This window comes from Dasypus novemcinctus, chromosome 3, assembly GCF_030445035.2.
Source record: "Dasypus novemcinctus isolate mDasNov1 chromosome 3, mDasNov1.1.hap2, whole genome shotgun sequence".
NCBI lineage: Eukaryota > Metazoa > Chordata > Mammalia > Cingulata > Dasypodidae > Dasypus > Dasypus novemcinctus.
In genome coordinates, this window is record NC_080675.1 from 41,113,336 (window position 1) to 41,136,689 (window position 23,354).

Sequence of the window (23,354 nt, forward strand, 5' to 3'; positions counted from 1 at the left end):
TCAAATGCCAGAGGTGAGGTTTCCGTGGTATCCCTGTGAATATGTGGTTGTGGGTGGCAGAACTATGATGCATCATTTGACCAGATTTGGATGTCCCGTAATTGAGAACGGTTCCTTTTTAGACTAAACCCATCCAGGATAAATTGGTGCCGAATGTTAGAGTAGCATCTTGGCTTGGTTTTAGGTTGGGATAGCTAAATGCCGGGGATAATAGCCCGTCACTTTTTAATATGAGACCAAACATATTTCTTTTTTTTTTTTTTTTTTTTTTTTTAAAGATTTATTTATTTATTTAATTTCCCCCCCTCCCCTGGTTGTCTGTTCTTGGTGTCTATTTGCTGCGTCTTGTTTCTTTGTCCGCTTCTGTTGTCGTCAGCGGCACGGGAAGTGTGGGCGGCGCCATTCCTGGGCAGGCTGCTCTTTCTTTTCACGCTAGGCGGCTTTCCTCACGGGCGCACTCCTTGCGCGTGGGGCTCTCACGCGGGGGACACCCTTGCGTGGCACGGCACTCCTTGCGCGCATCAGCACTGCGCATGGCCAGCTCCACACGGGTCAAGGAGGCCTGGGGCTTGAACCGCGGACCTCCCATGTGGTAGACGGACGCCCTAACCACTGGGCCAAAGTCCGTTTTCCCCTATATTTCTAATATTACAACTTAAACAGGTCATGAAAAACATGAAACTATGAAACAGGGAGAGGTGAAAAAAAATTTTCTAGTCTTTTGCTTTGGTACTTGAAAGTAATTGTTTTACCTATCCCTACAGAATCTTTCTCAGTCCATTGATGACTCTGTGCTTACATTACTTCATCCCGTGCAAATTCTGTTGACCTCAGAAAAGTCTGGGCACTCAGTTCTGCCCCTGGCTTGGGTTTCAGAGTGGTCGTCACCAGGAATAGACTGCAGCCACGGTCTCCCCAGGGTTTTTCTGAAGTTGCTTCAATTTCTAAGTTTCTCTAAGGGAATGAGTTTTTCTTCCCTTGGGGGCAAATCTCTCCTTGAAGCTTCAGAGCTAAAGCAGTTTCTTTGAGATTCGTTTATACTTGGTGATACTGGGTATCTCTTCTAAATGCCCCATAGTGCATGGGGTTCTGGTAGCCACAGGAGAAAAAAAGTTAGAGAACTGGAAAACTGGAATCCCAGTCCCCACTGCCCAAAGCATCTTGCCTTCTATTCCAGGGATTCCGACCTGGAGACTTGTCCTTGCTGAGCCCATCTTACCTTTTGGGCTGAGGTTGGGGATTGAACCCTTCTTTATAAAAGGGCCAGTGTGGAAGTGATTTTAGCCCATCCTCTTGCAGGTTTCTTTGGAAGGTCCATGCCTGCCTGGGAGGGGGGAGGGTTCTGAGATTCTTGATGGTGTTTGTTAGAAAATCAACTCTGGGCTCAAGAAACTGTTTCCTGGGGGTAATGGTGGGAGCTGGGCTATCACCCGAGGCAACCCTGACCAAGTTTTCAGATCAGGCCAGTGGCCTTTTCTAAAGAAAGAACTCTTTTTTCCTGATTCCCATGCCTGACTTCCAAAGGCAGATTTCTGGGTTGGAGTGATCTGTTTTCTCAGGTTGTTTCTCCTTCTGGTGAGGCCAGCCCAGGAAGGGGCAGGCTGAGACATGGGCTTGGGAAAGAGGCTGGATCTTGGTGAAAAGTCCCCTGGAGGCCTGCTCTGGAATCTCCCCCAAACTTAATCCAAAAGGAACCCAAGCCCCCTTTGACCCTGCAGCAGTCAACAGTCCCTAAGGGATAGATGAGGCTCAAAATCCCACAAATGCTGTCTTCACTCAGTCCAGGTTTGATAAATTGACTCGCAAATCAAAGTTTCAGGCCACAGAACCTGGGATTTCAAGATGAATCAGGGGGACAAAGAGGTTAAGGTGGACTTTTTCCAGTAATACCACGGCGGTGGCTGCTGCATGCCTGCAGTGATTGTTACCCTCTTATGAAGCACATTTGGCAAGTGTCTTTGCAGCCACTTGTGTTCTTACATAAACGTCGGCACAGATTGGGTCTCCGTGGGCCCTTGCCCCAGCCTTGCCTTCAAGGGTAGTAGCCCTGTTGAGAGCAGGCAGCTAGCTGCCCCCAGCCAGCCTGTGTGACATGCCGGCCTGGTTCTCCCACGACCCTGTTCTCTGTTCGTCTTCTGGGTTAGGCTCCAGGGTCAGCCATGGCATCTCCAGGACAGAGTTGATTTGGGGGCAGGGGGTGAGGGGTTAAGGATGTAGCCTTAGTTTCTTGAGACTTGGGGTTTGAAGTCCTCATCTCAGAGGACTCTTGAATCATGTCTGGCCATCCCCACAGTTGTCCTTGTGGAGTGCCAACCCACTCTGACCTGTACAATGTAGGACACAGTCTCTTGACTTGGTACTTGAAAGGACCTTTAAGGTTATTTCATTCCTTCCCCTGCACACATACACCCCATCACAGTCACCTAGAAATGACATGATTTGGTGGGTGTCTATCCTAATTGAAATGTTCTTCAAGGAAAGAAACGCACATCTTCTCTAGTCATTCCTTCTAAAGTCTAAGCACGTTCCTTCTCAGGCACTTTATTCCTTATGGCCAGCCTTAGCCCATCTTGCTGCAGTTGAAACCCATTCTGTCTTGTTTTCCAACCAGTTGTGAGGCTTCATCTTTCTGCCCCTTACACCAGCCATCCTTTGTCATCTGCTGGGCCAACTTCTCCCCCAGGTCCCGGGATGCATGCCTGTCTCCTCATAAGCATTATCTGCTCCTACTCCCAGGCTGTCTTCTTGCTCACTTACCCCCCCCCCCCCACTCACACAAAACAATAGACCCAAGAATACAGCTGAGTTTAGAGATCACCCAGGCGCCCTGGCTTTATGAAGGCCGAGTGCCTGCTGGTGGGAAGTGCGCAGCCGTGGGAGGAGCCGTCTCCCGGGGTTTCCATGCCATTGCATCTGATTGCCATTCCAGTCCCCTTTCGTTCCTCTTGCTCCCGAGGCTCGGCTCGGGAGCCCAGCACTTAGCGCATGTTTAGCCTTCCCAGGGGAACCCGTGCTGGGCTTGCTCTTTAATCTTGCCCTCAGTGAGTTTGGGGTCCCTTTGTTTTCTCTAATGTGATTCAGGCTTTGGCCAGGAGCCTTGAGAGATCCTTTCAGGATCCTGAGAGGCCTCACTGCCAGTCAGTCAGCACCGTCTTCCAGGACTCCCAGATTTGAACTCTCATGTCTCTAAGGTCCTGGCCAGCCAGCCTGAGGCCCTGAGCCTTGGAATCCCAGTGCCTCCCCTTGGCACTCCAGGATGGGCTTGGATTTTCTAACCTCTCCACTCACCCAGAACGTTTTGATGTGACGTCAGCCCTTAGATTAGTTTCTTCCCAACATACACATTCAGCCTCAAAATCTGGCCCTTCTCCAGAGGCCCAGTTCAGCCACCAAGACTGCTAGCCAGGCTCCCTTGACCCAGGGGGCCTGGCCATGCTCTCACCGAAGAGGATAGTCAGGAGGGGAGAGGAGGGATGTGAATTCAAAGGCCTGGCAGCTCCCTTCCAACCATGTGGAGCTGCGGGGTGGGGCGGCTTGGTTGGCGCAGGTGTGTACCTGGTGCCCAGTGCCAGGGTGTGGCTGGTGATGACCGTCTGTATCTTCTTGCCAGGCGGAGACAGCAGCCAATCGCATCTGTAAGGTGTTGGCCGTCAACCAGGAGAACGAGCAGCTCATGGAAGACTACGAGAAGCTGGCCAGCGATGTGCGTACCCCCTGGGTGCTCCTGGCCTGGCCCCAGCAAGGCCCTGCCCTCCTGCCCCTGAGAGAAGAGGGAGCCCCCAGGACCCGGACTTCAATCCCATCCCTGGGGCGTAGTGCGCGACCCCAGTGCACTTAACCCAGGCAGGGGGCCCGGAAAGCCCTTCACCTCTCCAGGCCTCGGTTTCCTCACTTGTCACATGAGAGTTGAGCAAGGGGATCACAAAAAAGTCTCTCCCACCTGGCCTGCTGCTTTTTGAGTTTCACATAAGCCGGGAAGGGCCATGTCTGGTTGAGGGGCTGTAAAGCTGGGGTAACTCGGTGCTGGCTCAGACGGCTGGCATCCAGGGGACTTGGTGGGAGCGTGCTGAGCGTGCATTTCCACCACCAACTGCGTTTGGCGTAAGGTTCCACTTCCTTTTTCCCCAAAAGCGTTCAGCCCTTTGAACTGCTCAGTCGGCTTCTTGCTGGGCCTGCCATCCAGCAAAGTGGCAAAGAGCCCACTTTTCCGGAGCCCGAGTGCCTGGGAAGCATTCCCAGTTCTGTCATTCTAGCTGGGTCACTGTGGCGAGTGACGTAACCCCACAGTGCCCTGGTTGCCTCCTCTGTAGCTGGGAGCCGACCACAGCCCTTAGCCCTACCGGACTCCTGACTCTTAGTGAGTTAGTTCCTATGACGCACCCAGCACCTTGCAAGTGTTCAGTTCATTTGCTCTCATCGCCTCCACTCCTCCTCTGTCATCTCCGCCACCACCACCTTGACTCCAGAAACACAATTCAGGCTTCCTGCCTGTGCTCCAGGCCAGCTCTCTGCCCCAGAAGCCAGCCTCTTCCCTTTGGAGCCAGGGACCCACGTTCTAGGATCCTAGAAGGCTGAGTGGCAAGGGCGTTAGAGGACAGCAGTTAAACCCTCTCATTGTACTGATGGGGAAACTGAGGCCCACCCTATTGTAGGGAACCTAGAAATAGAGCTTCAGGTCTCCTGCCCCTTGGTTGAGCTGTCTTGCTGCCTGGTATTTGGGAAGCTTCTCCTGGCAGAGCAGAGAGATTGAGAGATGCTGGCTGTGAGTGCCCCACGAAGCCCGTGGATCTCAGGGAATGCCCCAGACTACAGGCTACAAGCCTGGGAATGCCCTAGGATGGAGTTGGGAGAGAGTGGGGGTGGGGTGGGGATGGAAGTGAGCACTCCCAGTCCACACCCTGTATGGGAGGGGGGGCTCTAGCCCTCGCGCCCTCCCTCCCAGCACCCTTGCCCCCTTGCAGCTGCTGGAGTGGATCCGCCGCACCATCCCGTGGCTGGAGAACCGGGCACCCGAGAACACCATGCACGCCATGCAGCAGAAGCTAGAGGACTTCCGAGACTACCGGCGCCTGCACAAGCCGCCCAAGGTGCAGGAGAAGTGCCAGCTGGAGATCAACTTCAACACGCTGCAGACCAAGCTGCGGCTCAGCAACCGGCCCGCCTTCATGCCCTCCGAGGGCAGGATGGTCTCGGTGAGCACGGCGCGGCCGGCCTGGGCCAAAGGCCCCCCAGAACTGGAGTCTAGGCCCCTGGCCTAGACTGGCCACCCTCCCCAAGCTTCTAGTCTTTTATTATTATTTTTTTTAATTACATTTAAAAAAATATATGAGGTCCCATTCAACCCCACTGCTCCCGCCCCCCACTCCCCCCACAGCAACACTCTCTCCCATCATCGTGATACATCCATTGCACCTGGTAAGTTCATCTCTGAGCATCACTGCACCCCATAGTCAATGGTCCACATCATAGCCCAGACTCTCTCACGTTCCATTCAGTGGGCCCTGGGGGGATCTACAGTGTCCCGTAATTGTCCGTGAAGCACTATCCAGGACAACTCCACGTCCCGAAAACGCCTCCACATCTCATCTCTTCCTCCCGTTCCCCACACCCAGCAGCCCCCATGGCTACCGTTCCCACACCCATTCCACATTTTCTCTGTGGACACTGGATTGGTTGTGTCCGTTGCACACCTATGTCAAGTGAGGGCCAAGCTTCTAGTCTTGATGCGGGGCAGCCTCGTGGGCCAGAGCCGGGGTGGGAGCTTTGCTTCTTGGGCGCACGTGCACTGCTCCCGAAGTGAGTTCCCCGAGCCCTGTGGAAAGGGGCCTGGCCTTCCCGCCCCTGCCAGGCTGGAGCCTGAGCTGCTCAGCAGTGTGGGGCCCCAGCGCACCTCTCCCCTCGCCCCCCTGGTCAGGCTCGTACTTCCATATCCACGCACCTTGCTCATCTTTATGAACAAAACACTCCTGACATATGGAACCAAATAGGCCGTAAAGCAATATCAAGAAGGATAATTTTCATGGAATCATGTTTAAGCCCTTGAAACAAACAAAACCCTCTTTATCACCTTAAACAAGTATTAAGAGTTTTTTGTAGGTTAGAAATAGGAAATTACCCATAATCCTACTACCCAGGATCATTTAACATTTTGAGAAACAATCCCTTTAGTCTTTCTAGGTAAATACCTTTTTTAAATAAATGGGGTAATTTATTAAAGTATGTAACCTTTTGGAGTTGGCTTTTTTCCATTCAGTAGAATTCACTGGAAATGGATCCAGGTTGTTAGATGTATGAATAGTTCCTTTATTTTTCTTTCTGGATAGTATTCTGTAGTACTGATGTTCTACAATCTAACCATTCATCAGTTAAACAATCTGAGTTGTTTCCAGTTTGGGGGTATTATTACTAATGCTTCTGTAAATATTAGTGTACTGCTTTTTGTTTGTTTTGTTTTAAATTTTTTATTAGGAAAAATTTTTTTTTTTAATTTTTTATTAGGGAAGTTATGAGCTTACAAAACAATCATGCATAATGTACAGAATTCCTGTACATCACCCCTCTACCAGCACCTTACATTGTTGTAGAACATTTGTTACAGAACATCATCAGACTTTCATCACTAACTGGTCCACGGTGTATATTTGGTATACCTTTTCTATACACCTCCTATTAGTAACACCATGTATTAATATTATGCATTTGTTGTAGTTCATGAGAGAATATTCTCATATTTGTACTGCTAACCATAGTCCATCTTCCGCTACATGGCTCACCTTGTTATACAGTCCCATGCCTTGTACATTCTATCCAAAGTGTACACTCAGTGGCTCTCACTTTCATCACGGAGCTCTGCAGTTATCACTCCAGTAAACTTACGTTTTCCTTAGCCCAAAAGAAAATATCCCATACCCCTCTATTATTGACTCTTAGTATTGATAGATTACCTTCTTTGACATTGATGCAGGAATATTACAATATTGCTGTTAACTATAGTTCATAAGTTGCATTAATTGTATTTTCCCCATGCATCACTATATTCTGCCACCTTATAATAGTGACATACTTTTGTTCTAGTTCATAGAAGAACATTCTTTTATTTGTATTATTAACCACAATCCTCATCCACCTCCAGGTTCACTATGTTATTGATCTCTATATTACTCTCTAGCTTGCTTTTTGTGTGTGTGTGGAAAAGATAAGCAATGGTTTACTGTCTTATTTGACATTATCCAGTTTTGTATTTAAACTGGCAATCTTATTTTTTTTCTAATTGATTTTTTATTTTTTTATTTTTTTAAAGATACTTAGATTATACAAATGTCACAAAAAATATAGGGGGTTCCCATGTGCCCAGCTCCCCACACTTCCTACACTTTCCCACATTAACAACATCCCTCATTAGTATGGTACACTCATTGCAAGTGATGAACACATTTTGGAGCATTGTCACTAAGTGTGGATTAAAGTTTACATTGTAGTTTACACTCTCCCAATTCTGTAGGTTATGGCAAGATGTATAATGGCCTGTATCTCTTGTTGCAGTGTCATTCAGGACAATTCCCAAGTCCCCAAAATGCCCCCATATATACCTGTTTTTCCCTTCCCTGCCCTCAGAACCTCCAGTGGCCATTGCCTCCACATCAATGATACAAGATCTTCCATTGTCTAACTTTCTTTCAATTGACATTGACATCCCTACACTAACCCTTTCAGCTACAATCTCATTTATAAACCAGTAGCGTTAGTTATCCTCACCACAGTGTTACCGTCAACCCTATCCATTTACGCACTTTAACAAACTAATTGAAAATTAGATAAATAAATTTTTTCTTCCTTTTTGTTTAAATAGTCCCCTATGCACGGCTGCCCCGCAAGCCTCCCGCTCACGCCGCGCTCCCCCAAGCTGAGGGCGGCGGCCTCCTCCCGGGTCCTCCAGTGGCCGTGGGCCCCATCTCCCCCCCCGCCACTGGGTCCTGGGCCCCCCGCCACGCGCCTTGCCCCACGCCCCTGGCCCCAGCCCCGACCCGCTCCGTGGCGCGCCCACAGGCCCTCGGCGCGACCCCAGCGCCCCCGCCGGGCCCAGTCCCGCAACGGCGCCCTGCGACCCCCGACCACTACGCACACCCCGTTCCCAGCCCAGCTGGCACCCAGCTCTCCCCCAGCGACCCGCCGCAGACGCAAGCCGATAAATATAATTTTTAAAGAGAATCCTAAAGCATGTACTATTTAAAAAGCTGCTTAAAAAACCACCACCACGCAACTCATGTTATATGTGACTAGCCTTCTGTGCCATTCGTTTATCTTTTTTTTAAGGTCACATTTTTTATATTCTTTATCCCTCTCTGTCCTGCCCTTGAGACTTGGGGGGGTGGGGGGTGAATTTAATGAGTCAGGGGATCATCCAGAAGAAAATCTGAATAAATTCTCTGGGCTAGAGCTTTTGTCCTTTAGAGTAGGAGGCTCTGGTACCTGCTTGCCTCCTTGGGTGCGTTGCTCTGTTGTCCGGGCTGGTCCTATAACCTTTCTGGTTGTCTGGTCAGAATCCTTTCAGAAGCCGGTTGTGGGGTGGAAAGCAAATTGGGCTCTTTCCCCACAGGGCTCCACACCCAAAGCCCACAGCAGACTGACCTGGGTAGCCTAGGGCCCCCCCCTCCCTGGGAGGCTGGTGCCTGCAAGGCCAGGGAAATGCCAGTGGGAGCCTGGAGGTGGGCACTGGGCCAGCGTGGATGTGGCAGGGGCGGTGGGGATGTGGCAGAGATGAAAAGCATGGAGCAGCCGTGGGGGACTGAGCCCTGCCCCTCCGATGCCCACAGGATATCAGCAACGCCTGGGGCTGCCTGGAGCAGGCCGAGAAGGGCTATGAGGAGTGGCTGCTGAACGAGATCCGCAGGCTGGAGCGGCTCGACCACCTGGCAGAGAAGTTCCGGCAGAAGGCCTCCATCCACGAGGCCTGGACCGATGGTAAGGCCCGCCTGGCGCCCTGCCAGCTGCGCCTTCCAGCCTCCGTGCTCCCCCACCCAGCTGCCAGCCGTGATCCCTTTCTTCTCTTGCTTTTTGTTGTGTTTAGTTTGGTCTCTTACTACTTCTGGGACGTTCGGCAAGTTCCTTAGCCATTTGGTTGCCTCTGTTTCCTCCATCAAGTAGATAGAATATTAGTACTTACCTCGTAGGGTTGTGAGTTAAATGGGCTAATAGAGGAAGTGCTGAGAAGGGTTCCTGGCCTAGTGCAGTGCCACGTAGGTGTTCATTGTTCTCGTCCTAATTGTTTCTTCCACCCCTGGGTCAGTTAGGCTGGGGTTTGAATCCCTGCCGCTTTGGAAGCAACATGAATTTGGGATCAGTGGCTTAACTTTGGGGCCTCAGTGGCCTCATCTGTAAAATGCAGGTGAAAAGGGGCCTCCTGGGGTGGCTGTGAGGTACATTTTATGCTTAGCAGCGTGCCTGGCACATGGTACGCCCTCGGTCCATGATAGCTCTTGATAGTTTTCTTCCATTCCTTTTCTCTCTTCCTAATACCTAGGCCTCCGATTCTGGTGAACCAGAGCCCTTGCGTGAACACACGTGCCTCCCCCTTACCTGTTACTCTGCTCTTGAGGCCCTCGGGGCTGAGCCTGGTGTCTGCTCACTGGCAGTTAGGGTTACCTCTGAAGAGAGAGAATCACACCCGGAACAGCCTTTTCCTCCAAACCGGGCCGGGGCTCGAGAGGGGTCGGGTTGCCCCATTCAGCTGGGGCGCCTGGCTTGGCCGGAGGAGCTCAATGCCCTGAGATGCCCCCTTCAACCCTGTATTACGCTCCTCAGACCTGCAGAGGAGTACCCAGGGCCACATCCCGTGGCCGTGCGTCCCCTGTCGGGGCAGGGGGTGGTTGGCTTGGTAGAACCGCACTTGGCCTGGCTAAGGGGGCTTGGGCTCGGCTCCCTGTTGTAAGAACATATGCTGGGCTTTATGCACAGCGATGGGAGGTTGCTGCCTCACCTGCCATGTGCGTGGTTCAGCGTTATTTATGCAGGCGTGGGTGGTGCAGAGTGGAAGGGGGCTGGTGGGGATTATACTGCTTCCGCCGCATGCTCCTGGCATGCTCCCTGGGGCCAGGGAGCAGCTAACTGGTCCCCAGCAAGGACGTGAGAAGTGCTGGCATGCTGAAGGACACTTGGCACCCACCTTCGGGGGAAGCAGTGTGGCTATACGTATTCATGCCTAGCGATTTTCTTGCCCTCTAACCCGGGAATTCCATTTCTTGAGACTGCCTAAAGAATCACCCCTAACATGAGGGGCACCACCTGCACGGAGATGTTCCAAGAGAGTCGAGCTGCGGTAGTGCCAGCCGAGGGACCTTAACGTCCTACAGTAGGGAGGGCAGTGAGTGATTACATCAATGGTGGTTCAGCCCCAGATGGGACGTACGGCCCTAGGTGGTCTGTATGAAGACCAGGGAGCCAAAGGAGAGATTAGATTCCCATCGTGTGCTGTTAAATCTCTTGAAAGCAAGATGCCTAATTTGTCTGTATCCCGAGATGACTCCCTTGTCTGTCTCCTGGTTGTGCCTGCTCATTGCTCATTGTCTCTGCTCTTTGTGTCCGCTCATTATCTATTGATCTTTAGGAGATACTGGGAACCAGACCTCAGACCTCCTTGTGGGAGGCAGGCACCCAATTGCTTGAGCCACATCCGCTCTATCCTAGAGTGTTAATATGACAGCATACAGAGAAGAAAAGGCTGGAAAGGAGAAGAGAGTAGTTTATGTGTGATTTAAATTTTTTTAAATTGTAGTAACATCTAAAACATAAAATTTGCCATTTTTAAATGTAGGATTCAGTGGCATTAATTCATTTAAATACCAAGTTGCCTGACCGTCACCACCATCCACTATCCAAACTTCTTTATCACCCCAAGCAGAATCTCTGTACCCATTAAGCAATAACCTCTTCTTCCTCCATCCATAGACCCTGGTAACCTCTAATCTAATATCTGCCTCTAAGAATTTGCTTATGTTTTCAAGGTTCATCCATGTTATCACATGAATCAGCACTTCATTCTGTTTTATAGCTGAATAATATTCCATCATATGTACATACCATATTGGGTTTATCCATTCATCTGTTGGTGGACTTGGGTTGCTTCCACCTTTGGGCTATTATGAGTAATGCTGTGATGAGCCTCGGTGTACAAGTATCTGTTCAGGTCCCTGCTTTCAGTTCTTTTGGGCACATCCCTAGAGCTGGGCTCCTGGATCATACAGTAATTCTATGCTTAACTTTTTAGGGAACCTCCAAATTGTTTTATCTGATTTCTTTTCTTTTTTCTGTTGTCTAAACTTGTTGTGAGGCTATATTATTATCTCTTACTATAAAGTAAGAGAATAGTGAGCAGGAGAGAAATGTCACCTGGCGACCCAGCCCCCAACCCAGCCTTCCTTTCCTGACACAAGCCATGAGGCTGTGATGGGTGTAGACAACGGATGGTGGGCTGTGGGCACTGGTCCTGGGCTGGTTGGTTCACAGCGCTGCTAGTGAGCACCATCGAATGACAGTCCCCAGAGGTGTTTTCTCATCCCCACTTTCCTCATGAGAAATGAAAAGCTAAGAAACGCAAGACCTGCCCCTACAGAGCAAGTGCAGTGCACCACCAGTCAAAGAAGTGGGGATTATGTGCAGAAAGAGCTGGACACACTGACCGCACTGGAGTAATGGTGGGTGGCGGTGCACGGCTCCTAGGAGCTAGGGAGAAGTTCTAAAGCCGGGGTCCCCCCTGAGGTGCTCTGCTTGGTGTCTCCCCTAGTTAAGCCACAGCTATTTGCAAAGTTACTGCTGAGCCCTGTGTGTTCCCACGTGCTCCTGTGAGCTTTCCCATGTAAAAGATTTTAATGTCAGTGCTCCATCGAGGGCAACTTTCCTGCCCATTCCCCATAACTGGATGTTCGGGCGGCTCATCTGCTTTCTTGCACTGCTGATAATCTACTGGTGGACATCTTCTGGGGATGTACCCTGGAAATGGAGCCCCTGGGGCCCTGAGGAGGGGGTGGTGGGGCCGAAGAGTGGGGCCCCGGCTCCCGCTCAGCCCCGCGCCCTCTCCCTCCATCCAGGCAAAGAGGCCATGCTGCGGCAGAAGGATTACGAGACGGCCACTCTCTCGGAGATCAAGGCCCTGCTCAAGAAGCACGAGGCCTTCGAGAGTGACCTGGCCGCCCACCAGGACCGTGTGGAGCAGATCGCAGCCATCGCGCAGGAGCTCAAGTAGGCCACACCCTCCCCAGGCCCCACACCCCTCTGCAGCCCTGGTGAGGGGCTGGGGCTCAGTTTTCTTAGTTGCAGTGGGATTGGGAAATGTAGCTGTGGAAAGAGGAGAGTGGGTAAACCCTAGGTGCCCAGGCAGGAAGGAAGTTGATACAGAAGACGGAGTGTCCCCTCCACTCTGGGGAAGAAGGCTTGGCAGCTTCTTGGTGGGGAATGAGCTGTAACTATTGCAGGACCAGAGGATGGCCAAGCCTGGGCTCAGAGCTTGGAGCTTTCTCACTGGGCCTCGGCAGGTCTCTGCTGTTGGACGTCAGGGTCAAGGCTGGTGCATCTCCAGCTGAGTTGGGGCGGGAGCCCTTGGAGTAGAGGACTGTTGACCTTCTTTGATGTCCTCTGGGAAAGCCTGGGAAGATCTTGGTGCAGGGTGCACTGCTGAGCCCCTACCCCCCATCCAGTCCCAGGGTGAGGGAGGGCAGGCCATGGAATTTATCCTCAACTGACTCTTTCTGTCTCTTCCCTCCCCAGTGAGCTGGACTATTATGACTCACCCAGTGTCAACGCCCGTTGCCAAAAGATCTGTGACCAGTGGGACAATCTGGGGGCCCTAACTCAAAAGCGGAGGGAAGCTCTGGAGGTGAGGGCCCTGGAGGAAGGCCTTGGCCTGTCTGCATTCACAGCTCTGAGTGCCTCTTCCTGCTTCTGGACTCCCTTTGCTCTGGGTGACAAGGACTCCCCTGGGTTCCCCAGGTCTCTCCCCCACTCCTGGCCTCAGTGTGGAGGATTCACCATGGCCCTGATCTGGACTCTGCCCGGACGGAGGTGCATCCTCCCAGTCCAGTGCACTCATCAGCTCAACCCCAGCCATTTGAGAATTTCCCTATTCTGCAAGCTCTCTGGGGGCAAGGCCCCATGAATCCAATGTAGAGATGGTCCACAGACCCCAATTTAAGACAGTCAGTGCCCCCAGGGAGAGCCTCCTTTATCTGCCTGCATTAGTCCAGTGCTTCCAGACCTTGTCCCCTTGGGGCTTGCCAGCAGGACCTCGGAGACTATTGCAGGGGGTCGGCGTGGGAAATCCTAGTTATCAACTCTGCTAAATTCTTCCCATCCTCTGGCACTCCCAGCGCACAGAGAAACTGCTGGAGACCATCGACCAGCTGTACCTGGAGTACGCCAAGCGGGCTGCACCCTTCAACAACTGGATGGAGGGGGCCATGGAGGACCTGCAGGACACCTTCATCGTGCACACCATCGAGGAGATCCAGGTGGGTCCCGGCCACCTAGGGTCCACTTACGGCCCACATGCCTCGTGGGGCCCTCGGTCAGCGGCCACAAGGAAGGAGGAACAGAGCCCACATTCTGTGGCGTGTACCCCCTTGGACCAACCCTGTAGGGTAGACTGAGGGACAGCATCCCAAGGCAGTCATAGATTTGACAAATGTACAAGGTACAAAAGCCAAAAGATGAAAGGGTTGTATGCTGAGGTCTCCTTTGTCCTTAGTGCCCTCCCCAGAGGTAAGCAAGACCAGCCTCTGCATATACATGCAAATATACACAGTAACATTCTCCCCCGTCTTAGTCAGGGTTCTCTAGAGAAACAGAATCAACAAGGGATATCTGTCAATAGTACGCGATTCTATAAGAGTCTCTCACGCAGCCGTGGGGATGCACAAGTCCAGGTTCCACAGGCAGGCCACAACCAGGGCCTGCAGTGGAAGTCCAGTGAAGGTTCTTGACAAGTTCTGGGAGATGCTGGCTGTCCAGAGATGAGCTGGAAAATTCTCAATGCTGGAATAATTTCCCCCTTCAAGGAATTCAACTGATTGGGTTAAGCATCACTCATTGCTGATGGCAATCTCCCTGATTGGTGTAATTATAACCAGCTATCTATGATTTACAGTAAAGTCAATGGTGGTGAAAGTCCATAAATGCTCTTGTATTACAGTTAATCCAGTGCTTGCTTGATCAAACAACTGAGCACAATCACCTGGCTGAGTTGACACAACAGCCTAACCGTCACAGCCCCTCTCCTCTTTTTTACGCAAGCGGTCATCTTTATTATGTGCTGGATCCCGAACCTTGAGTTTTAATTTATGGAGCAATTATTTTGGAACTCGTTGCACATCAATACATGGCTTCCTCATTCTTTAATACAGCTGCAGAGTATTAGGTTTAAAACTTTTTTGCAAAGAACTGAGGAAGCCTACCTTGGGGAAGGTCACGTGCTGGGGTCCACCTTGTTCGTGCTCTGACCGTGAGATTGTAAATGCCCCAGGGTGGGTGCCGCCAACTTCACAAGCCCCTAGGATGAAGCTGTTGCCTTGATGAGTCTGCCTTCATGTTCCCGTGACCATCCTGGTCCTCAGCCATGAGAATCCTTGATTGAGGCCTCCTGGGCTCCCAGTTGGGGAAGGATTGGGCATCCCGTGTCCCGTACACCCACCTTTATCTACGGTGGTACCCAAGTGACTGTGCTCCTGCTGAATCCCCCATCTCTGCCCAGGGACTGACCACAGCCCACGAGCAGTTCAAGGCCACCCTCCCCGACGCTGACAAGGAGCGCCTGGCCATCCTGGGCATTCACAACGAGGTGTCCAAGATCGTCCAGACCTACCATGTCAACATGGCGGGCACCAATCCCTATACAACCATCACGCCTCAGGAGATCAATGGCAAATGGGACCACGTGAGTTGGGGGCTGGATGGGGTTTCACAAAAGCAGAGTTTTTGCCTCTTTTTAATTTTTTTCTTTATTCACTGGTTGATTTTTATTGATTTTTCACTGTAACAAAATAAACAATCATTTGTGAAATTAACAAATGACCAAATTTCCAGGACAGGCTGGCATCTTCACTTCTGATCCATTACTGGCCAGCTTCTTTCCCTCGTGGGTCCTGTATTTCCTCATCTGAAATTTGGGGCAGATGGCCGGCCCATCCCCAACATCCCATGGTTGTTCCCTCCCCAGGTGCGGCAGCTGGTGCCGCGGAGGGACCAGGCCCTGACGGAGGAGCATGCCCGCCAGCAGCACAACGAGAGGCTACGCAAGCAGTTTGGGGCCCAGGCCAACATCATCGGGCCCTGGATCCAGACCAAGATGGAGGTAGGTCCAGTCATAGGAGGCAGGGCTTGCACTTCCCACCCCTTCCCAGCACCATCCCAGCTAGCCAGGCTTGGCTGGTCTCCTCCAAGGGCAGGACCTCTGAGGTCCATGGTCCTGAGCCCACAGAGGGACATGGAGGCCTCTGCAGGGGAGGCCTGATGAATTGATCCCAATGTCTGGTTTGGGAACAAAGACCAACATGGGGACACCACTAAAGAGCCATACGAGAAGGTCACACGGGAAGATGGGCTCTTGGGATGGCTGATTTGACTCACTCCCTCTGCCTCATCTGGCTGACCAGGTCTCCCCTTCCTCCTTTGAGCATTGTGCTTGCATAAGGTGAACAATATTCCCAGAAAGAGAGCCAAACCTTGGGCAAGCATAGGCTTTCTTGAAAATGGTGTAGGCTAGATAGAAGGGTGCTGTAAAAGATCACAGATGGAATACCACTTGGGCTAGAGCATAGCTCCAAGCTCCTTGACATCATAGACCTGTCAAGTTCACATTTGTGTCTCCCCCCACCCTGCCACCACCTTCTTAGAGCATGTGCATTGTAGATGTTCAGGGACCACCTGCTGGATTGAATTGAGTGGAGAGAAAATGCTTTCATGAACAAGGATTGTTTACGTGGGGGAATGGCAGACAGGTAGAAAGGGGGATTAGGCCTGGCCTGCAGAGATGATGGGATCCAGGAGGGCCCAGGCAGGCTTCCTGCCAGGCAGAACAGCAGAAGCAAGAACCTGGGCACTGAGATAAGCCAGGTGTGCTGGAGCAGTGAGAAACTGGTTCAGTGGGCACAGAGAGGGTTCCTGGGGTGGGCAGTGATTGGAAACAAGGCTTGGGAAGGGGATTTGAGCGGTAAGCAGACGTGTGAACATTTAGATTAGCTATTGCCTCCTTATGAGTTGATGGGCTCTGTAGGGCTGGGCTGAGAACTGAGACTCATCAGAGGGGTTGGCCCCGGACCTTGGAGGCCCCAGTGTCCACCCCCGGGGCACAGAGCGATGTGGTCTGATAAGGTGCCTCCTCCCCGGGTGAGCAGGAGATTGGGAGGATCTCCATCGAGATGCATGGGACCCTGGAGGACCAGCTCAGCCACCTGCGGCAGTACGAGAAGAGCATCATCAACTACAAGCCAAAGATCGACCAGCTGGAGGGCGACCACCAGCTCATCCAGGAAGCCCTCATCTTTGACAACAAGCACACCAACTACACCATGGAGGTGGGTGGGGCTGACCTGGCTTCTCAGGGAGGGAGCCCCGGGTCCCCTTCTGGGCTGGGAACAGGGTTTCCATCGTCCAAGGAAACTGGTCCTAGAGGAGGATAAACTCATGCTTTGGGGTGAAGGGACCACTCACTTCTCTCCCCCACCTCAGACTCCGGGTCTTCAGCCTTCAATGCCTTTCTGAATTTCCTGAGGAGCTTGATGAGAAGGCGGATTTCCATCTCCTCTATTTGATTCATTGGGTCTGGGATGGGGCTCAGGAAGCTAAAATTTTACCAAGCACCCCTGGCCATGCTGATGCTGTTGCTTTCAAAACACTGGTTTAGGCACCTGCTTTCTAAAATGACTATTCGTTTTGACCACTAAGGGGGTGTGTGTGGGAGGGGGTGGAGGTTGTGTTCAGGGATTCACCCACTCTTGTGTCCTTTCATCTTTCCCACTACCAAATCAGCCGCCTTCCTGCCCTGACCCCCACCTGTGCTCCTGGTCTCTTTGCTGTGCCAGGCAGTGGCCCCGCCCCACCTGGAAGGCTGTCCCATCCTGGTTCCCCTTCCCTCTAGTGACCTGAGAATTCAGACAGACAGGGTGGGAGAGGTGGGCAGGGGCAGCCCAGGCCCCAGGCTTGGGTCCCCTGTGCTAACAGGCTTGTCGGCCACTGCCAGCACATCCGCGTGGGCTGGGAGCAGCTCCTCACCACCATCGCCAGGACCATCAACGAGGTGGAGAACCAGATCCTGACCCGGGATGCCAAGGGCATCAGCCAGGAGCAGATGAATGAGTTCCGGGCCTCCTTCAACCACTTTGACCGGGTGAGAGCCCCCCCCCATGCTTGCCTTGAGCAGCCCCCGGCCCCAGGGCACTGGAGGGGCCTGCTCCTCAAGGCTCGGTGCTCGGGGCTGGGGCTGCCATGCCAGGGCTGCTTCCTGGACAAGTAAGGAGGCGGCGGAGTGAGGGGGGACCCACTGACAGGCTCCCCTCACGCCCTGCGCGCCCATGGAGCCGTCCATGGAAAGCCTGTTCTGGTGTCTCACAAGCATCCCTGCCTCCCCCGGAGACAGCGCTCATGTTGTGGGTAGAGAGAGGGCCTTTGACCCCTGACCCTTGCTCTCCCACCCTGAGGAATCAAACCTTAGGAGTAAGGCTACCAGAGCCTTGAGTGAAGGCCAGCTGCCCATGGCCTGGGGGCTGTCCCTTGCCTCTGCCTCTACCCGGGGGCTGCAGAAGTGGACAGAGGAGCAGGAGACGCTGCCGCTGCCCTCAAGGCGGCCTTTGGACACTCTCCTAGGGATGGCAGGGCTGTCGGTCCCAGTTTGCATCCAGCTCTGGGGCAGGCTGGGTCTTAGGTGGACTGTTCCCTCTCAGGACCCTGGGGGTGGGGGGGTGACAGGAGGGGTGGGAGCATGGGGTCCGGGGCTGCCCACCACCCCTGCCTGCTTCACTGCCCTCCAGGCACCTGGGGTGGGGGTGGGGATTTGTGCAGCTGAACTTCAAGGAAACCAAGGTCGGGGTGTTGGGACTGGAGGGCGGCCGGGGCACTTCTGGGGGAGCTTCTCACCTCCGTGGCTCACCGTGCTCGCCTCTGGCCCTGCTTCCCGGAGCAGCGCTGCGTGTGCCGGGGAGAGGACACCCTCGGGAAACCTCGTCGTGTGTCTAACCGTGTGCACTTTTATTTCCCCTCCTCCCCACCCTCCCGCCCTCCCCATCCGCATGACTGTCCACGTGTCTCCCCACACACGCCACCCTCCGCCTGGGGCATGGCCCACCCCCCACCCCTCACGGCCTCCACCTCCCCGGCACCGCATGGCTCGCTGCCTGGCGCACCGCGGCCCCAGGATCACTCCGGCACGTTGGGCCCCGAGGAGTTCAAAGCCTGCCTCATCAGCTTGGGTTATGATATTGGCAACGACCCCCAGGTACTCGACTCCTGCATGGAGCACGCTCAGGGGCGGCATCCGGGGCGAGAAATAACGCGTGTTTCTCCTTTTTTTCTCTTCTCTCTCTGTCTGGCTCTCCCTGTCCCCCCTTTCCTGTGGGCTGCGGGCCTCGTCCTCTCCTGCTGTCCTTGCCTGCCCCGTGCTGGGCTCCTCCCACTGCTCCGACCTCTGAACCCTGCCCTCGGTGGTCTTTCGTGGGACCTCCTCGGTGCCCGCGTTCCTCTCTCCTTGCTGCTCTCCATCTGTGGACCGATATTTGCATCTCCCTGCCGTCCTCCTCTTTCCTGTGGACATTTTCCCCGGATGTGTATTTGCATCTCCTCCTCCTGTGTCCTCTCCCCTTCCTGACCCCCAAACCATGAACCTCGTCCTGCCTCCCGCTGTCCGTGCCCTGTGTTCCTGGCCCTGGGCCGGACCCTCCTCTTCCCACCTTTCTGACCCTCCTCGTGTCTTGGTGCCACTGCCCCCACCCCCACCCCCACAGAAGAAGACAGGCATGATGGACACGGATGATTTCCGCGCCTGCCTTATCTCCATGGGTTACAACATGGTAATGTAAACCCCACCCTCTCTGCTGGGCCACAGCCTGCCCTGGTGAGGAGCGGCCAGCCAGCTGGAGAGGCCAAGCCCTGGCCGTGGCAGGCTGGAGGTCCTCGTGCTACCCTCCTTGGAGGGACCTCGAGTTTCCAGTCCTTGGGGAAGATGGCACCCTGAAAGCCAAGCCTGGCCAGGGTGTCTTTGTGGGTCCCAGTGGCCTGGCTTTTTCCCTCAATCTCTGTGCCAGTCTTATCTTCTGGTACTTACTGTGGAGACAGGCTTTTTTGCCCCTACTGTGAAGGGCTGGGCTGACCCTGAGGCTGCTGGGAAGAACTGGTGTTTGGGCATTCTGGGTTTGGGGTTAGCTCTGCTTAATCTCCCCTGAGGCTCTCGCCAGGCTCCAGGCCCAGACGCCTCCCAGACTTCTTGGGCTACCCTCCTCTCCTGCAGCGCAGGGAGCTTGGCTGGACAATCAGTTAACTCCTGGGCCGTGGTACAAAGGCCAGAGCCTGCAGGCTGCCAGGCCCAGAGGCAAGGGCACAGGTGTGAGAGGCAATGAGACCTGGGCTTAAATCCCAGCTCTGCCGTCACCAGCTTGTGGCCTCAGCTGACGTGAAGGAAACCCCACAAGTCTATTGTTGGGGCTAAATGAAGGAACTAAAATGCCAAACATAAACCTGGCACATAGAAAATACAGTATGGTGGTGGTGAGAGTATAGATGCTGAAGGCAGACTGCCCGAGTTCAAATCCCAGCTTAACTACTTACTGCCAGTGTGACTTTGGGCAAGTCACTTAGCCTGTCTGGGCCTCAGCTTTCTCTTCTATAAAATGGAAGGAGTAAGATGTCTACCTCAGATAGTTCTGGTGAGGATTAAATTAATTTGAGTTAAAATACATAAAGCACTTGGAATGGTACCTGGCATATAGTACATGATACTTAGGCATTAACAGTGGTGATTGATTATTTATAGTGGCTCTGAGGAGAACCCAGACGTCTGTAGTGGGTGGGAATCCCTGAGCTGAGTCTTTATTGTTGGGTGTTGTGTCCTTCCTCATACTATCAGGACAACCCAGGTTAGGTCAGGGGGCTGCTGTGCCCTCCTCTTCCAGCCATAGGCTACTATGAACCCCCAGGAGCGTCAGGTCTGCATGAGATATTCCCAGCAGGCCATGGGTGAGAAGCTGACAAGTTCTGGGGCTGGCTGTTCTCTCCAGGGAGAGGCAGAATTTGCCCGCATCATGAGCATCGTGGATCCTAACCGTCTGGGGGTAGTGACATTCCAGGCCTTCATTGACTTTATGTCCCGCGAGACGGCTGACACAGATACGGCAGATCAGGTCATGGCTTCCTTCAAGATCCTGGCTGGGGACAAGGTGGGTCTGCTTCTGTGACCGTGCGGGTACCATGCAGGGGTGGCAGAGGGCAGAAGTGAACAAGGGCACCCCAACGCTTCTTTCTTCTCAGGTCCCATTTCACCTCTCCTTGCTATCCCCCTTGACCTATTTCTATAATGCTTGGGCCAGCTAAGGTGTTAGGACACAGTATTACCTTAAAGGCATTCCCTGCCAAAGGTACTGTATGTCAGTCAGGGACTCGTTCAAGAAGGATCTAGTGATGCAATGATGGGTGGAGGAGGTGGGTATTGGGAGGGCTGTGTGATTGGGAGCCAGGGGGTTCATCTGACAACCCCTTGGACTTCACTCTTACATTGTTCTCCAACACTGGGATGGGATGTCAGTGGGCAGTAGGAGGAGGGACTGGAAAGCAGGAGGACATCAGTGGGCAGCAGGATGAGGGACTGGAAAGCAGCAATCAGCTTTGGGTTTCCAAATCTCCCAAGTACCCTGCAGTGCCCTGCTTGCCAGTGAAAAAGTGGGAGGGATGCTGAGGGCCTGTCTATGGAACCTAGAGGCCCAGTTGAGCACTTGGCCATCTCAGCTGATCATTGGTGAACCTGGATGTCACACAAACCCACCATCATCTCTAGCCTAGGGATCTAAAGTGATTTATAGGAGCCATGGCTCTAGTTAATATTACAGAAAAGCCACAGGCTGCATCCAGAGAAAACTGGGGACTCTGGGGACTGGGCTTCCTTTCTGAAAAATTCACAGTATTATCCTTATGTCTCCTTCGCTCACAACGGAAAAGATTCAGGTATTAAATAGCAAGTGCCACTGGGGAGTATAATTTCCAAAATGTCTTAATCCATAAAGGCATAAAGACCGAATCTACAAAGAGGTTCTCAAAGGTCTAAGTACAAGAATGCCCTCATTGGAGTCTTAGGATCTTAGAGCTGGAAGGAACCTTTGAAATAATCTAGTTGAAGTGACTCATTTTGCAAAGGAGGAAACTGAGGCCCAGAAAGGGTCCTGTTCTCTTGACTTTTAGAATGATACGAAGGCAGCCTCCCCTCCTTCATACTGGGCCCTACAAGACTCTGGCAGAGGGTAGGGGGCCTGGAGTTCCTAAACGAGGCAGCTGCCAAGTAGACCTGTCACGGGCACGCCCGAGGGAGGGGGAAGGTGGAGATCCAGGCAAGGCGCAGTTTGCAACTACGGTTAAGATGGTCCAGCCAGACTTTAGATGCTGTTTATGGCAGTAATGCCCAAACCCGGATACTTACTGGATTCTGCTGACTCACTAAAACTAGACTCTCTGGCCAAGGTCCCCAGAGAGACCGTTCGAGTGGGTGAGGGGTCCTCCAGAAATCTGTGGGTGTCACAGGAAAGCCCGCTAAAGTTACTCCAGGATGTGTATGATACACGAGAGTGAAGATATAATTAGCACGTTAAACTATCCCAGAAGAAATCTGAAGGAGGTATTAGGGTGGGAAACATGAGATTACTTAAAATTTACCGAATCCAAAAATAGGAAAAAACCCATCCAGATAACGCGAAAAGGGACCAAAATGGGGTCTTACGTAAGGTCGTAAATACGTTTTGCCGCCATGCCGCTTTACGGCCGCCAAAGATGGCCGCGTCCCTTTGAGACCCGCCTGATCGCGCACTCTCCCCGCAGAACTACATCACGGTGGACGAGCTGCGCCGTGAGCTGCCGCCCGACCAGGCCGAGTACTGCATCGCGCGGATGGCCCCCTACAGCGGCCCCGACGCCATGCCGGGTGCCCTGGACTACATGTCGTTCTCCACGGCGCTGTACGGCGAGAGCGACCTCTAACCCGCGCTGCCCCGCCCACTCCGGCGCCGAGCGAGCCCCGCCCTGCGCCTCCGCCGTATCCCCCTCCCCCCTCCCCCTTCCCGCCCGGGTTTGGTTTCCGCTCGCAGCCCCGCCCGGGGCGAGCTGGGACTCACGTGGCCTCGAGCCTCCCTCCCTACCCGCGAAGTGACAGTTTATAAAATTATTTTCTGCAAAAAAGAAAAAAAAAAAGTTACTCTAAAAAAAAAGGTAAAAAATCAAAAAACCACATATTTTATTATAGAAAAAGTATTTTTTTTCTCCACGAGACTTAAGTGGAAAAGAGGGAAATTTAACTGTTTGCACCGAAGTGTTCTGTTTTGTTGTGGCATAGGAAAATAACCAAGCACAATGTTATATTCCATCCTTTTTATTGACTTTAAATTTTTTTTTTTATTTCTTTATCTGTTCCATCTGCTGTATTCGTTTCTCCAATCTCACGTCCGCCTTGGCGTGGGAGTGGGGGGTGGGGGTAGGGGGTAAATCTTGTCAGAAGGCACATTGGTGCATGTGTGTTTGCTAGCTCACTTGTCCATGAGAATATTTTATGATATTAAAGAAAATCTTTTGAAATGGCTGTTTTTTAAGGAAGAAAATTTATGTGGCTTGTCTTTTCATTTTAGCCTCTTAGCAGCACACTTTTTTTTTTTTTTTTTTACTATTGCCTTTTAAAAATGGGAAGGACAAACTTGGAGAGTGTGGACAACTTTGATATTGCTTGGCACGAACCATATTAAAACAAGGATACTCCTGTGACAGCTCTTGTTCCTTGCTTGCTGTTTTCCAGAAATGTATGTGGGGTCAAGAATGGTGTGGGGCACGTGTACCCATTCTTAATATGTTTTTGACCCTGGTGCAAACTTCTTACACTTCACTTTCATTTTTAAAAGGAAAAGGTGGTTGCCCCACCTTCATTTGTTTTCCATCCGCAGTAGCAAACAGCTCTGTGACATCTGCATGCCCTTAACTCCCTCCCCCCACCCTATACCCCTTTTTTTTTGCCACAGGGGACAGATTCAGTTGTATGTGTAAGAGTCATCTCACCCGCTGTACTGTCCAGCTTCACCTGGGGACTTACTGGAAATGCAGAATCTCATGCACCACCCTAGACCTACTAAATCAGA

General features: G+C 52.5%; 1 protein-coding gene across 3 annotated transcripts in view; it reads left to right on the plus strand.

The window, feature by feature from the left end:
- ACTN1 (actinin alpha 1) overlaps positions 1-22,986 on the plus strand; it is a 95,037-nt gene extending 72,051 nt beyond the window's left edge. The window contains exons 9-22 of one of the 3 annotated variants that reach the window (XM_004477315.5): positions 3,611-3,703; positions 4,962-5,192; positions 8,814-8,961; positions 12,084-12,234; positions 12,760-12,868; positions 13,359-13,499; positions 14,738-14,920; positions 15,203-15,337; positions 16,380-16,559; positions 17,225-17,371; positions 18,395-18,475; positions 18,981-19,046; positions 20,250-20,408; positions 22,054-22,986. In XM_004477315.5, coding sequence (XP_004477372.2) covers positions 3,611-3,703; positions 4,962-5,192; positions 8,814-8,961; positions 12,084-12,234; positions 12,760-12,868; positions 13,359-13,499; positions 14,738-14,920; positions 15,203-15,337; positions 16,380-16,559; positions 17,225-17,371; positions 18,395-18,475; positions 18,981-19,046; positions 20,250-20,408; positions 22,054-22,212 — 1,983 coding nt within the window. In that variant the 3' untranslated portion in view covers positions 22,213-22,986. The remainder of the gene's footprint in view (positions 1-3,610; positions 3,704-4,961; positions 5,193-8,813; positions 8,962-12,083; positions 12,235-12,759; positions 12,869-13,358; positions 13,500-14,737; positions 14,921-15,202; positions 15,338-16,379; positions 16,560-17,224; positions 17,372-18,394; positions 18,476-18,980; positions 19,047-20,249; positions 20,409-22,053) is intronic. The other 2 variants (XM_004477316.5, XM_004477317.4) reach the window with 2 other exon arrangements.
- The last annotated feature ends 368 nt before the right edge of the window (positions 22,987-23,354 follow it).